Genomic DNA, 17,115 nt, shown 5'->3' on the forward strand with positions numbered 1-17,115 from the left:
CTGATTCCTGTCTATAGAAATGAACACATTTCAGATACTTTCAAAAGAAATTACTAAGAGAATACCTACTTCCACATTCATGGCAACTGGATCTCTTTTACATATTACTTACAGAAATATATAATTCAGTTTAATTGTGAAAATAAGTTATTTACATACCTGAAAGTGATTTGTGGTTGTTTCCCCATAATTATAGAAGTCAGAGAAAAGAAAATGTCGAGATTAGCACCTCAAGAAATAAATGAATGGTGTTATAAGTTGTATTTCTCAAGACCTCTTATTAGTACTGCTTGCCTTGAATGATGCAAGCTTTTAAACAAATCTAGTAGTTATTATGCCTTGAGAGCATTTTCCTTGTAAGTAAATTTGTAAAGTATTTTACTAACAGCAGGTGGCAATCTTTGAAAATCTGTTTTCAAGCAGTACCATTTTACTGCTGTGGCTACAAATGTAGTTTCAAAGGACAATGTAAAGAAATCTCTGAGATCTTTTTTTTTTTTTTTTTTTTTTTTTTTTGAGAAATTGAGAGATTCTTTGAGAGAATCTTTGAGAGATTGGTTCATATAGCTCCAACTATCAAAACATTAACATTTAATCATATCTATAGTTCTAATGAAAATTCTCACAAGATAAAATAAATATCTAATTTTTTTTTTCATTTAGAAAGGGAAAAATGTAACATTCTTTGCTTTTTTTCTATGAACACATCCTCAACAAAGTATTGCAGGAAGGATATTTTTCATAACTAAAACTTATGACCTGGGAAAAGCTATGTTAATCTCAGTTCTTCCTAGGAATTTGTTCCTATTTTGAACAAATGCACTGCTTCTTTTCCAATATCTATACAAAATAGCATTTATTACTTTTTTTTTTAAAACAAGTTAATTATGAAGTCCAATTATATGCCAGACACTATGCTAAATGCTGGGAATACAAATTCAAAAATTTATCTTTAACCCCATATAAAATATTGTCTATATTGAAAGAGGTTGACATGTTTTAGAAAATCTACAAAAGAAGAGAAATATTAAGTATTGACTCCATCATGTGAGTTGAGTTTCTAGTAGAATGTGAGAGATTTTATGAGAAATTTCACAGGTAAGAAAAGTTTTTATTTCTCTCTTATATTAATAACTAATTATTAAATTAGGACTCCCCTTTCTATTCCCTTATCCAGAAAACCCCTATACATTGTTATTCAAGTAGCCTTTGAAGTACAGGGCTGATAATGAAGTATATTCCCCTTTTGTCTTTTTATGTCCTCTGTGTTCTCTAAGTATGGTATGTTTTTTTTTTTTTTCCCCCCCGATGCTCCTTTTTGTGAGTGGTATTGCACATAGTATACCAAACCCAGGAAATTGTAATCTCTCCTCAATAAAATCTACAACCACGCAAAAGAGTTTGGCCTAAATACATATCTATATAGGAAAGATTCGTCATTCTATTAAAAATTTAGAATTAGGTATTTCCTATGGTAATTAAGATTTGAATTTATGATTTTAAAGTGATGTAAATCCTCCTATGCCTACTTAATAAAGAAAAAAGAAATTTGTGTCCATCTCAAATTTTCTCATTTGATCTGACAACAATTTTGTAAGATAGGCAATATGTATCTTATTTTCTTTATATTTAAAATGAGTCAGTTGAGGTTGAAATGTACAAAAAAATTGAGATTCATAAATATGAAATGATTTTCTCCTGGTCATGACATTAGCAGCTTTTATAAGTGGGATTCAGACTCATAGCTTTGAAGATTCCAAATACAAAATATTTTCTATTACACCATGCTGTCTTCTATCATTTATAATAGCCATCATTTATCTCATGTTTTACAGTTTATAAAGCAGTTAGGTGGCACGTGGATAGAGAACTGGATCTGGATTCAAAAAATGTGAATCTAAATTTGATATCAGACAGTTAGGAGCAATCTGACCATGGGCAAGTCAGTCACTTAATGCCTATATTTTTCAGTTTCCTTAATTGTACAATGGGAATAGTACTTGTCTCCTGGGGCTGGCATTAGAATAAAATATTTGTTAAGTGTTTAGTAGGCAATTAATAAATGCTTGTTTCCTATTTGATCTTACACTGGGATCTTATACTTAGGTTTTATATTTTATTATACAAATGACCAAAACAGGACCCAAAGGAGTTGGCCATTATACAGATAATAACAACTATTACAATTGGAATTTAAAGCTAGGTATTCTGAGTAAAAGCATATTCCTATATTATGTCATGTTGCCTTTTATGTTTTTACATTAATGTTTTTCATTCATGACTTTTGTTTTTAATTATACTCATTTAATTGAAATTAAACCAGGTTTTGAAAAAACAATTAAGCAAAAACATCTGATACAAAAATTGTCTTTGACAATGTATATAATAGTCTACCCTATAAAAGTATACTATCTCTCTTTTAGAAAGACATGTGTCATTATGTCTGACTTAAATTATATTGTATAAGTCTAAAATGTGTTTGTACTTTAGTAAAAAAAATCATAAAATAGATTAAGATTATATCATTTTATTGGCATAAATAATTTCAAGTAATAATTGCTAGCATTTATGAAGCACTTTAAGGTGTGTGAAGTACTTGGTAAATATTAGTTATCTTCACAACAATCCGGTGAAGTAGGTGCTATTATTATTCCCACTTTACAGATGAGAAAACTGATTCTGACCGATGTTAAGTGCCTTGCCCAAGGTTACAAAGCTCTTAACTATCTGAAACTGGATTTGAACTCACATCAATACAAATACTACACTTAATACACTATCACCTATATCACATTTTATCAAGTTGGACAGAGCTAAACAAAGTATAGAGATATTTTATGACATACCAAGGAATAGTACATATATATAGTAGAAATAAATAAATGAAAATCTTCCAGCAATTTTAAAAACTGAGCTGTCTATTCAGTTAAGAAAATCTTTCTATTGTTAATTAATATAAATAAACGTAATAGCAAAGAAATTTATAAAAGATAAGGTTAAGTTGCTTTTAAGGTTTTGTTCCTCTGATTTTATCTCTTCTAGTCCATTCTAATCTGTACTACTCCTCCAATATTCTATATAAGTGTGATAACCACAGAAAACTCTCACCTGGGCATCTTTGCTCACTGCATCTTCTGACCTCTTCGCCCGTTCCTTCACATTGTTGTCCTGTTACTGCTGCACCTTGGCAGATCCTTATTCTCCTTTCCCATCCACCATCACATGACTTGGAACATCCACTCCAGTGACCCCATTGATTCCATTGGCCATTTGCTGGAGTAGATAACAGAAGAAATTGTAGCAAGTCCATTGTATACTATTGAAGGAAGCTTAATATTAGAATGGAATATTTTCATTTTGTATTAAGCAATATAAATAGTGCTGCTCTTCCACAAAAGTTTTCCTCTAAAATCTCATCATAGTGAGGACATAGTCTTGATTGGGTTTTTGAGTGTCAAGATAACACAAGGCCTAGTAGTTCTTAGGAAGCCTAAAGAGTTAGAAGTCCAGGTACAGTGACAGGCTATAATGCTTTCATGCAAAAATCAGTTTATAGGAAGGTTTGAAAAGAAGCATTACCAGAAGATTTGTTAAACAGGCAGTAGTTATTTTTTTATCCATAGCAACTCATGAAGTTTGTCCATAAGATATACATGGGTTATAGTCTGTATCAGTTAAGGGAATGCTTACATTGATTAAATCATGAATCATTAAGCAATTGAAATATGCATTGATGTTCTTATTAGGTCATATCTGTAATATTTGTAATATGTATTTTGAGATATGTTTAGCTACCTTTCTCAGACTAGTTAAAGGTATATCTAATATTATTCACAATAGGAAATGAACCAAAAGAAATACTGAATAGTAGAACCCTAATTAATTGTCATTCGTTAATTATTTTATACTCAATCTTCCTATAACATGACTTACAAATCCTCAACTTTGTCATAATAAAACATGAGGGAATTTAGTCCCAAATATTGCTAGTGACCTTTCTTTGAGCTTAGCACCTCTTTATACTATATATAATTTATATGTACATTGTTGTCTATATACTGTTTTTCTCATTAGAATTTAAACTCTTTTAGGGCTGAGATTATGTTTTTTTTTTTTTTTCCCATTCTTTATAACCCATGAACTTATTACAGTGATTGACATGGATAAGTAGTTAAGAAATGCTTGTTGATAGATTGATTAAATTACAAGGATATTTTTGTAACATTTTCTCATAACATTCATAATCTCTAAACTCTAGGACTTGAGTATATGGAGGATTCTAGGGCATCTGTATATGGCAGTAGGATCTATTTCTGGTGTCTCTTGTCTTACCTGTACAGTCTGGGTTATAGCACTCTCTACTCTCTGCCCAAGGACCTCTGCATTCAGAACCACCATGAGCAGCTGCAGTACATTGCCGGCTTCTCTGCTGTGTGCCATTGGAGCATGTTACAGAACATTGACTCCAGGAACTCCATTCCTGCCATTGTCCATCAACTAGCAAAAGCAGAAACAGAGATATATGGAAAAAGAACTTATAGAATGAAAACTTTGATGCAAAATACATCATGCAAGTAGTCCCTTTGAAGATGAAAGCAAAGAAAAACATTTCAAATTAGTAATGATTCATTAACTTATTCAAATTTTTTCACATATTTAATTTAAGCTTCATAACAAATTTGTGAAATTAGAATGTATTAATAGTCTCATTTTATGGATTCTGAAAGAGAATAAATGACTTGACCAAAGGCAGAACACCAGAAAGTGGTTAATCTGGAATTTGAATCTAGATCTTCTGATCTTCTGTCCTTAGAGTACTTTCTACAGTGAAAAATAAAGGCCATATATTAATTTTTATGTGTATATGCACATTATACACATTAAAACCAGTGTTCATAGGTTATTGCTGCTATATATTAGGGTTCTACTTTTAATCTTTTTTTTTTTTTAGCATTTCCTTGTGCTCACTGTTATCATCTTAGATTTTGTATGTAATGTTTGGGTTAGTTTTCTGGAGGTTCTCGGATGAGCCTGCGTTCTTGGTCTTAATGGAGAAGTGATGAAAGAAGGAGAGCCACCACAAGGCTGGTCAAAAACAGAATGTCTCATTTCCAGTTCTTCTCAGCCCTTATATAATTGTACTAAGGAACAATTACATCATTATAGCATACTGAATATGTGTGATCTAGAGAACCATTGCATCACCATACTAAGTACTAAATATATATGTGAACTAGAGAACCATCATCTCATCAATTCCACTGAGTTAACAGCTTGTTTTCAGTATACTTCTCCAGAGTTCTGGCTCTCTTCACCTTTATATAAAAATATATATGTATGAAAGATGTCACATACATAACAAAACAATACATTCAGAAAAATACAGAGGGAAGTTTTTTTTTTAAGCTTGAAGATTTAAAAAGAATCACAAATTAATGACACTGACTATAATTTCTAGAGTACTTCTATACTTTCTCTAGCTACATTTTACTCTTGCTTCCTTATCAATGAACAAAGAGAATATTCTTGCAATTCAGCAGAATCTATAAAAATTCCTATGAAACCTAGTAAAAAACAATAGAATTAGAAAGAATATGAAAAATATTTTTAAATTCCATAAGGACAATATAATGGCCTACATATATCAAACAGAAACTTGCTTAATAGATACATATCTCCACTTTGAAAAATGCTTTATGAAATAAAAAAAATCATAAAATGACATTTTAATAAGATCATGTTAATAGAATTTACACAAAAATTATTTAAAATGCTTGATACAATCTTATCTATGCAATCTATTTGGCAGAAGACATAGCTTCTTCTATATTAGCATTTGGAAAGAAACAACTTAAGAATTTCTATTTCTTTATTATAATAGGTTTAATTAAAAATGAACTTTAAAAATGTTTTTCTTACTAAGTCAACATTTGTCTTTTCCATATTATTAATACTATACTATGTACTAAGCGTGAGACTTCTGACCCTACTGGAGGTTTTGTTTTTTTAATTAGGTGGATAAAACATAGATATAAATGTTGCTAAAGTACTTAGAAATATATATGTGTATATGTATATACACAATTACAGAATTTAACTAGTGAAATCTGAGAAATAATACTAATAAAAAAACAATAGAAATGGAATGAGTAACATTTCATGGACTTATTGAAGGAAGCTTTCCAGTTTGAAGTGAATCATAAAATGGTGTGGAGGCATTTCACAAAGAAGGAAGAAATTAAGGAAGAACTGCAGTTGTCAGAATGACATGAGACATTATAAGAAAGCAAAAGTCATCAAAGTACTGTGTATCAGAAAATTTACATTATATGTGTTGATGAATAATGAAAATTGATGTTAGCAATATATGGGTGAGTAGAAGAAAGTGCAGCTATTTGCTGAAATGTTTGTGTTTTAGAATGATTTGTCTTGGGAAGACAAAAGATATATTACATTATTAAAAACCACCACTAATGTTATTTGGAAAAGCCTGAGGTTTTACATTCATGAATTTTTTTATTCAGTTCTTTCTATCAATATGTATATGTATACACACATACACACGCAAATAGCTTGAAGCCCAAACCATGAATTGGATAATAGTTTACATTAATCAATAGTATAGTTCACATAAATCTGAACATCAGAAAAGAGGGGCTTGAATTGTGGGATGATTAATTGACAAAGGTTAATTTTATAGGGGAAAGTATAAACTAATCGTTACCATTAAAATAGATATTTTTTAGAGGTATAGATTATACCACTATTAGAAATTTCCTTAGGTTAATGTCCATCATGAATTCATTAACTCAGATTGAGAACTGCAAGGACCTTAAAGTCACCTTGTCCAGCTCCCTCAATTTATAGTTGGGAAATTAAAGCCCAAAGATATTTTTCATAAAACAAGGAATAGTGATAGAATAAGGATTCAAATCCAGGTCTTTGATTCCAAATCTAAAACTTTTTCCCCAATGTGCTACTCTGCTATAGATTCATACAGTATTAACATTGGAAGGGAAGTTAGTACTCATCTATCAGTATTGCTCATTTTATAAAATTATATAATATTAAGAAGACATTTCTAAGGTCACACAGCTAGTTAATGACAAGACTGGGACTAGAATTTCTTAGGTCATAGTCCCTTAGAAGGTAATGGCTATATTTTTCAAAACATTGTCTTTCCTTCAACTTTTAGGAAAATGCACTGAATAATGTGTTTAGTACTCAAAAACATAAGGGTAGCTTATATGTCCTAAATATCAACTTATTGTTCTTTCCAAAACACAATGGTATATTCCATCCCATCCCACCCCATTCCCCAGAAAAAAAGTAAAAAAAAAGCATTTAAAAGTATAACTCCCAATTCCTATGTAGTCCAAATCTAAAAGGCTCTGGGTTTCCTGTAACAAAATAGGTAACAGCAGTAGGAAATGAGGAACTCAAACTATCACTCTTTGCAGATGACATGATGGTATACTTAGAGAACCCCAAAGACTCTGCTAAAAAGCTATTAGAAATAATTCAGAATTTTAGCAAAGCTGCAGGATACAAAATAAATCCACATAAATCCTCAGCATTCTTACATATCACCAACAAAATTCAACAGCAAGAGATACAAAGAGAAATTCCATTCCAAACAAATGTTGAGAGTATAAAATATTTGGGAATCCATCTACCAAAGAATAGTCAGGAGTTATATGAGAAAAATTACGAAACACTTGCCACAAAAATAAAGTCAGATTTAAATAATTGGAAAGACATTCAGTGATCTTGGATAGGCCGAGCAAATATAATAAAGATGACAATACTCCCTAAACTAATCTATTTATTTAGTGCTATACCAATCAGACTCCCAAGAAACTATTTTAATGACCTAGAAAAAATAACAACAAAATTCATATGGAAGAATAAAAGGTCGACAATCGCAAGGGAACAAATGAAAAAAAAAAGTCACATGAAGGTGGTCTAGGTATACCTTATCTAAAGCTATATTATATAGCAGCAGTCACCAAAACCATTTGGTATTGGCTAAGAAATAGACCAGTCGATCAGTGGAACAGATTAGATACAAAGGACAAAAAAGGGTACATCTATAACAATCTAGTCTTTGACAAACCCAAAGATACCAACATTTGGGATAAAAATTCATTATTTGGAAAAAACTGTTGGGAAAACTGGAAATTAGTATGGCAGAAATTAGATATGGATAGACACAACACCATATACCAAGATAAGATCAAAATGGGTCCATGATTTAGGCTTAAAGAATGAGATCATAAATAGATTAGAGGAACAGAGAATAGTCTACCTCTCAGACCTGTGGAGGAAGAAGGAATTTATGACCAGAGGAGAACTAGAGATCATTATTGATCACAAAATAGAAGATTTTGAATACATCAAACTAAAAAGTTTCTGTACAAACAATACTAATGCAAACAAGATTAGAAGGGAAGTAACAAATTGGGAAAATATTTTTAAAGTTAAAGGTTCTAATAAAGGTCTCATTTCCAAAATCTATAGAGAACTGACCCTAATTTATAAGAAATCAAACCATTCTCCAATTGATAAATGGTCAAAGGATATGAACAGACAATTCTCAGATGATGAAATTGAAATTATATCCACTCATATGAAAGAGTGTTCCAAATCACAACTGATCAGAGAGATGCAAATTAAGACAACTCTGAGATACCATTACACACCTGTCAGATTGGCTAAGATGACAGGAACAAATAATGATGAATGTTGGAGGGGATGTGGGAAAACTGGGACACTAATACATTGTTGGTGGAGTTGTGAAAGAATCCAACCATTCTGGAGAGCAATTTGGAACTATGCCCAAAAAGTTATCAAAATGTGCATACCCTTTAATCCAGCATTGCTGCTATTGGGCTTATATTCCAAAGAAATACTGAGGAGGGGAAAGGGACCTATATGTGCCAAAATGTTTGTGGCAGCTCTTTTCATAGTGGCTAGAAACTGGAAGATGAATGGATGTCCATCAATTGGAGAATGGTTGGGTAAATTATGGTTTATGAAGGTTATGGAATATTATTGCTCTGTAAGAAATGACCGGCAGGAGGAATACAGAAAGGCTTGGAGAGACTTGCATGAACTGATGCTGAGTGAAATAAGCAGAACCAGAAGATCGCTGTACACTTCAACAACAATACTGTATGAAGATGTATTCTGATGGAAGTAGTATCTTCAACATAAAGAAGATCCAACTCACTTCCAATTGATCAATGATGGACAGAAACAACTACACCCAGAGAAGGAACACTGGGAAGTGAATGTAAATTGTTAGCATTACTGTCTATCTACCCAGGTTACTTATACCTTCGGAATCTAATACTTAATGTGCAACAAGAAAATGGGATTTATACACATATATTGTATGTAGGTTATATTGTAACACATGTAAAATGTATGGGATTGCCTGTCATCAATGGGAAGGAGTAGAGGGAGGGAGGGGATAATGTGGAAAAATGAATACATGGGATAATGTTATAAAAAAATTACTCATGCATATGTACTGTCAAAAAATTATAAATAAAATCCAAAAAAAAATTAGGTAACAGCAACACTGGACAACAGTGCAACAAAATAAAATTATTTTAGAATGAAACAGCTTTTGAATGTGCCTAGCTCTCCATAAATATAAAGTACCATTTTTTTCTTTCCTAACTATGTTATAACATATATCCTATTTTGAAGAAATATGTGTATACAGAATTTGTGGCTGTTGCCTGAGCACCAAATTTAAGCTAATGTTCCTTAGCAAATCCATTAAGATTTTTTTCTATTATGAAGTAAAACTTTTATTTGAGGTGTCTTTGTTAATGAAAGCTATCAATTTTTGTCAATATAGTTGGCAACCTCAAATTTTGCAGATATGCCATGGACCTCTATTTCCCCAGTGGTATGGGAAAAGCATTGTCAGTCAGTATTTTTATTGAATGCCAAAGCTCCAGAAGGCACAAAGTCTTGGTCAGGTAATTAACCTTCTCAATGGGAATGCAATTAATCAATAATATTTGTTGAATGTCAATTGAATGACAGGCTCCATCCTGGGAACTTGGAGTTGAAGGGAGTTACTTTTAAGTTATTCAAAATCGAGGCAGCTAGGTGGTGCAGTGGATAGAGCACTAGCCTTGAATTCAGAAGGACCTGAGTTCAAATCTGGTCTCAGACACTTATCACTTCCTAGCTGTGTGACCCTGGGCAAGTCACTTAACCCCAGCCTCCAAAAAAAAAAAAAAAGTTATTCAAAATCCCATTTGGGAGAGAAGACTTGAGGCAAGGGAATCAGTGAATAAGTCAGTTAACAAGAATTTATTAAACAATTACTATATGCCAGGTACTGTTTTTGAGCAATGTGATTACAAATAAAGCCAAAAACTGTTCCAGTCCTTAGGGAACATATATTTTAATAGAGGGAAGGGAGAAAAGAAACATGAATAATTAGAAATATGCAAAATAATGTATATAGAATAGGTAGAAAACAATCTTGAGAAGAGGAAAGTACCAGCCTCTGAAGGATAAGGAGACAGAACCTCCTGTAGGAAAAAATGGACTTAAATTAGGTCTTGAAAGAATATGAGGAAATCAATAAGTGGAGGTAAGGGAACACTACATTACAGGAAAAGGCACAGAGACAGATGTGGAATATTGTATATGATTAATAGGAAATAGACCAGTATAGTAGGATCATAGAGTATATGAAGGGGAAGATAGTGACAAAATGTAAGAAGATAGGAAGCATAGGATAAAAAGAGAAGTATTTTTGATGTTGGAAGTAATAAGGAGCCACTAGAACTTAGTTAGCAGGGTATAAAGTGATATTATTAGACATATATTTTAAAGTACTAAATTTGTTTATTTATTTTAAAATTCTGAATTTAAGAATGGGGGGAGAGGATTACACATTAAATTGCAAATCTGTTGGGGATAAATTACTTTTCCTTTTAAAAACATATTAAAATTATCATGTAACTTTCTTTTTTATTTTTGCTTCCCTCCATGCCATGTCCTACCCTAGAGATGGAGACAATTAGACATGAATATGTATGTATCTATATATGTAAAAGAATACAATTTTGAAAAATCACCTTGGTAGTTTAACGGAAGATAAATTAAATGGAGCTTATCTTGAGACAGTGAATCCAGTTAGAAGACTGTTATAATATTTTAGGAAAATGGTAATCTACACTGGAGATAGTATTGTCGCTATGTGAGTGAGAAGAAGTATTTATGATACAGCAAAGCTCAAAAACACGAGATTTGGAATGTGGAATTAGAGTGAGGATTCAGGAATGATAAAGAAGTCACAAGTCTGGTGAGTGGTAGAATGGTGATCTCTTCTTACAGTAATAGAGAAGTTGGAAAATGAGGAATATTTTGAGGGAAAGAAACTAAGTTTATTTTTTTAATTTTTGTTTTTGTTTTGGGATATGTTGAATTTGAGATAACCACAAACTAATTAGCTCAAAATGTCAAAAAGCTAGTTAATGATGCATAATCAAGGGACATGTAAGGGTTAGATACATAGATCTTGGAATCATCTATAGAAAAATAATGACTGAACTCATGGGAATTAATGAAATCACAAAGGAATATTATAATAAAATAAAATGAGAAGAGGACCTATGACAAAGCCTTGGGAGGATATCCTTCATTAGTGTGCATGATGTGGATGAATAATCTGCAAAAGTGACTAAAGATTGTTTGGACAGATAGAAGAAGAACCAAGAGAGAAATGTCATAAAATCCCAAAGAGGAAAGAGTTTCAGAAATAGGAAAAGGTGATAAAAAGTGACAAATATTTCAAATAAATCAAGAGGTATGAGTGTTGAGAAAATACCCTTAAATTTGTTAGTTAAGAGAACGCCATTAGTTTTGAAAAGCTACTTACTACCCACGAAAAGATGATCATTTAAACCAGAATAAAGAGGATGTAGAAACAAGTAAGAAAATAAATTGGGACACTAAATCTAGAGAGCAGCACCTGTGGAACAGTAGATAGAGGACTGGGCCTGGAGTCTGAGTTCAAATTTGGTCTCAGTCATTTAATAGCTCTATGACTCTAAGTAAGTCACTTCACCCTGTTTGCTTCAGTTTCCTCATCTGTGAAAGGAACTGGAGAAAGAAATTTCAAACTTCTGCAATATCCAGTCACTGAGTCATATACAACTGAAAAATTACTAATAACAACAATAAGTCTAGACAATTCTCTCATGATAGGTATAAAATATTTGATACTTCATATCTTTCCTTCCTAGAACCAACTGTTTTACATAGTTAAGTACTTAATAAATATGTCTTAGAAGAAACAATACAGGTGACAGAAATTTAGAGGTTGAAGAGATTGATATTTGCTAGCATAATTGGGAACATATTTTTTGGAAAAGAGGAGGATTTGAGCTGAACCTTGAAAAAATTTAAGATTTAGGAAAGGAGAAGGAATAGTTGATATTATTAGAGAGGAAAAGATCATCTAGAGCAGAAGCAAAAAGCCAGGAATTTGCAAGGAATAATTGAATAGTATAGTTTGGCTTTTTTATTTGGAGGAGCAGCTGGTCATAACTTGAGAAAATAGTTGAGAGATAAATTGGTGGTGCAATGGATAGAGCATCATCCCTGAAGTCAGGAGGACCTGAGTTCAAATCTGATCTCAAGACACTTAATACTTCCTAGCTGTATGATCCTGAGCAAGTCACTTAACCCCAATTGCCTCAGCATAAATAAATAAATAAAGAAAGAAAGAAAGAAAGAAAGAAAGAAAGAAAGAAAGAAAGAAAGAAAGAAAGTAGTTGAAGATCTGCTTATATCAGGCTCTGGAGGCCATGTTTAGAGTTTATGATTTATGTTGAAGATTAAGAGGAACTAATTAAGGTGTTAGAGCATGGATGTGAATGATTATGTTGTATTTTAGGAAAATTAACATCTTGGAAAAGAGAAACTAGAGACAACATCAGTAAAATGCATATTACAAAATGCAAAAGCATGAAGTTTAACATGTCAAATAAATATGGAAGAAGTAGGAAAGGAAAGAGGTGGCAGTGAAATGGCTTTTAACATAATTCCTCAAACAGAATTTTGGAGTAGAATTTTGGAGTAAGAAAAGGTTGAGCTAAAATAATTTTCCAGCCCAAGACAGCTTGGCACATCAACAGGACAGGTATGTGACACCAGATAGAAGGGCTTCACAGACCATAATATGGCACCAGCAGCAGGTCTTGGAAGTGACTGCAACAGCAGCAGCAGTTTTGAGAAGATAGATAAGACAAGTGGTCAGGAAAAAGTTACAAGAGAGTCTTTGCTGACTGGGTTCAGGACTCTATTGTATAACCAAGACTTATTTCTGGTTTGCAGTTTTAGAATAAAGAGGAGCAGTCACAGGAAAGAGAAGTCTCTGATCACAGTTCCAGGGTAGGGAAGAATGCTTGCAATTGCCGAAAAAGAAGTAGAGGCTTTGGTTTCAATTCAAAGGGAGAAAGGAACATTAATGCTTATGGCTTCAAAAAAGCAGGGACCAAGGTCACACCAGGACCAAGAGGGGAAAAAAATTTGTGACTTGGGGAACATCTTCCCTTCCTAGATAAAGATAGGGGTACAGTCCAGGAGAGAAGGTACCACACCCTCACTTAAATTTATTACCACCTTGGAAGCATCAAAAACCTACAGATTCCTCTTCCCCCAGAACTTCCCCCAGCTCTGAAAACAGCAGTATGAAAAACCTGAAAGTTCAGACAGTGCACTTCCACCCAACGAACAAGACACATAAGTTAAAAGTCAAGAAATAGGGGGAAATGAGCCAACAGCAATATGAAATGATGTTGAAAAAGATGACCATGAAGAGTTACTACTACAAACAAATTCAGAAGAAAACAACCATGTAAAAGCAAAACAAAGACTCAAAGGAAAAAAAAAAAGTGAATTGCACAGTAATCTAAAAAGAGTTCCTGGAAGAGTTCAAAAGGGATTTCCAAAATCAAATAAAAGATATAATATAAAAATAGGGGAAGGAGAAATGAGAGTGATGCAAGAAAATTAGAAAAAGAGAACCCACACCCATACCTGGATAACAGATCTATGAGTTGTCTATCTAATTTCATATCAGTCTGAACAATAAGCATTATTTATCAATATGTTTTCCCCTTATGTGGAATGGAGAGATACAGTGAAGGAAGAACTTACAGGAATGTTTACATTCTTTTTCTGTATTTTTTACTATTTCTATGTCTCTATGACCCACGCAAGTACATGAATATTTACTTAAAACTTTAGATATATTTACTTAACCAGAAATGATAATGATGACATTTATCTTTGTTCAATGTTATCAATATTGATTATTAAATGCTGTCAGCTCAGTAATCTGAAGTTTGAAGGTCTGACTGATGATTCCTCTTGGAATCAGGGAAACAAAGCATTCTGATCTGTCTTTGGCACCAATGTTTGACATTCAATTAGGGGAGAGGAAACCTATTTCTCAATGCTCCCCAATTTATGATGTAGTTCTTTGTAACAGAAACCTTCCATTCCAATCTCTCCAAATAGCAATGACTAATTAAATGCCTCCCCCTCCCTTTCTCAAAGCTTTCTTACTTATGATGTAATTTCTTGTATAAAATCTATGTATCTTTACTACTTCTTTAGCCCTCCTACCATGAGCTTTCTCTTTCTTATCTAGTGATGGGATGCCTCATCCTCCAGAGGTTTTCAATAAACAACTTTTCTGCCTTCTAGTGAGTGATCTCTGAGTAGTTATTTTGGGTAAGGATCTTCTACATCTCTCACACCCTTATGTAAATTGCTCAAACTTCTGAATATATGACCTTTTTGAATAGCCAAATCATTCTACAGGTTCATTTTGAATTTATGGAAAAATATTACCTTAATCTTTACCACATGAATTATCCCAGCATGATGTACAATCACCAATTTATTTTTTAATCCAAACTTAGGATTTAACATTTATCCCTTTTGTTTGTCCCAACTCAACAAATTTTGCTTTTTGAACCTTGATTTTCTCATCCAAAGGAATTTTTCCTTCTTTTCTTTTTGATTTGTCATTATTAGATTTCTTTCCTCTGTTGTATTTTATATATTTTAATATATATATATATATGTATATACATATACACATATATATATAATGTATTTTTGTATACAGATTTATTAGGTTTAATCACTGACATAACTTAAAAGCAATAAAATTATGTTTACTTAAATATTTTTAAAAGAGAATCAACAGGTAAGAGATGCAAAAACAATTTTAAAAATTGAAGAAAATAACACCATAAAAAACAGAATTGGACAAAAGATAAAAGTCACAAAATTTAATGAAGAGAAGATCTCCTTGAAAATAAAATGAACAAAAGGGAAAAGAGCTTTTGCTGAAGAAATAATTAAAAAAAATTATTGAGTGAGAAGTTAACAACTTAATGAGATATTAAGAAACAATAAAATAAAGTGAAAATTGAAAAAAAATAGAAGAAAAATCAAATTTCTCATTGGAAAAAAAATTGACATTGAAAGCATATTGAAGAAAGATTATTTAAGATTGGCTTGAACTACCTGAAAGCCATAATTAAAAAAGGAACCTAACCATCATCATCTTTCAGGAAAGTTTCAAGGAAAACTGTCCTCATATTCTAAAATGAAAAGGGAAAACAGAAATTGAAAGGCTCCACCAAACATTTTGTGAAAGAGATCCTGGAATGTTATAGAAAAATTCCAGAGCTTCAGTATCAATTATATGAAATAACTAAATATTAATGATAACTAAAAATGAATATAATAATCAAAATGAAACTATTTAAATATTGTGGAGCCACAGTCAAGATCACAAGATTTAGAAGCTTTCACATAAAGAATTGAAGGACATAGAATATATTCCAGAAGGCAAGGGAGCTAGGATTAAAATAAAAAATAATCTATCTGGCAAAACAGTATAATCTTGTGAGGAAAAATGGATATTTAATGAATTAGAAGACTTTCAAGCATTCCTAACAAAAAGACTAGATCTGAATAGAAAATTTGACATTCAAACACAAGATTTAAGAGAAATATAAACAGGTAAATAGAAAAGATAAATCATAATAGATTCAGTAAGATTAAATTATTTATATACTTACATGATCAAATCATACTTGTAATTATAATTTTCTCATTATTAAGGTAGTTAGGAGTATCGATAGATAGAGGGCATGAGTACTAGTTAAATATAATGGGATGTTATCTAAAAAAATTAATGCAACAAAAAGATAGATGTACTGGGGAAAAGGGGAAAAGACATATATAATGTGATAAATTATCTTACATAAAAGTGGTGTGAAAGAACTTTTATATCTGAGGGGAAGATTGGGATAAGTGGAACAACTGACTCTTACTCTCATTGAAATTGGCTCAAATAGGGAATAGCAAACATGCAATTGAGATATTAATCTATTTTACCATACAGAAAAGTAGGAAGAAAAGGAACTAAAAACCAGAAAGGAACTGATATAATGAAAGGGAAATTAATAGAGGTAGTAGTTAGAAGCAAAACAGATTTTAGAGAATGGTCAGGGTTAAGTGGCACACAGAGAGAGACAGAAAGACAGAATAGAAGTGTATAAAGAATGGATTAAAAGCTGGAATCTAACAATATTTTGCTTACAAGAAACATATTTGAAACAGAGCTACACAAAACAAAAATCAAGGATTGAAGTAGATTATGCTTTAGCTGAGACAAAAAAAAAAAAAAAAGAAAGCAGGGATAACAATCATGATCTCAAAGAAAAAGCAGAAGTAAACCTAATTAAAAACAATAAGCAGGAAAACTATATTTTCCTAAATATAACCATAAATAATGAAGTAATATTAATACTAAACATATAAGTGCCAAATGGGATAGCATCCACATTCTTAAAACAAAAGTTAAGAGTTAGAAGAAGAAACAATCAGTAAAACTTTACTTTTAGGGGACCTTAATTTTCCCTTCTCAGGATTAAACTAGCTTCAAGATAAACAAAAATTAAGGAGATGAATTCAACTTTAGAAAAGCTAAATATGATAGATCTCTGGAGAATCTCTTTTTCCCAGCTGTACATGGCATTTTCAGAAAAA

At 31.9% G+C, this 17,115-nt stretch overlaps 1 protein-coding gene across 9 annotated transcripts in view; it reads right to left on the reverse strand.

Annotated features, from left to right (window-relative positions):
• The window catches only part of ADGRB3 (adhesion G protein-coupled receptor B3), a 919,013-nt gene that overhangs the window by 560,547 nt on the left and 341,351 nt on the right, over window positions 1-17,115 (reverse strand). For all 9 annotated transcript variants that reach the window (XM_074310585.1, XM_074310582.1, XM_074310581.1 and 6 more), the window contains 2 exons: window positions 4,333-4,497; window positions 3,109-3,273 (listed from right to left, as the gene is read on the reverse strand). In XM_074310585.1, the coding sequence (XP_074166686.1) occupies window positions 3,109-3,273; window positions 4,333-4,497 (330 nt within the window). The remainder of the gene's footprint in view (window positions 1-3,108; window positions 3,274-4,332; window positions 4,498-17,115) is intronic.

This window comes from Sminthopsis crassicaudata, chromosome 4 (genome assembly GCF_048593235.1).
Source record: "Sminthopsis crassicaudata isolate SCR6 chromosome 4, ASM4859323v1, whole genome shotgun sequence".
NCBI classification, from domain to species: Eukaryota; Metazoa; Chordata; class Mammalia; order Dasyuromorphia; family Dasyuridae; genus Sminthopsis; species Sminthopsis crassicaudata.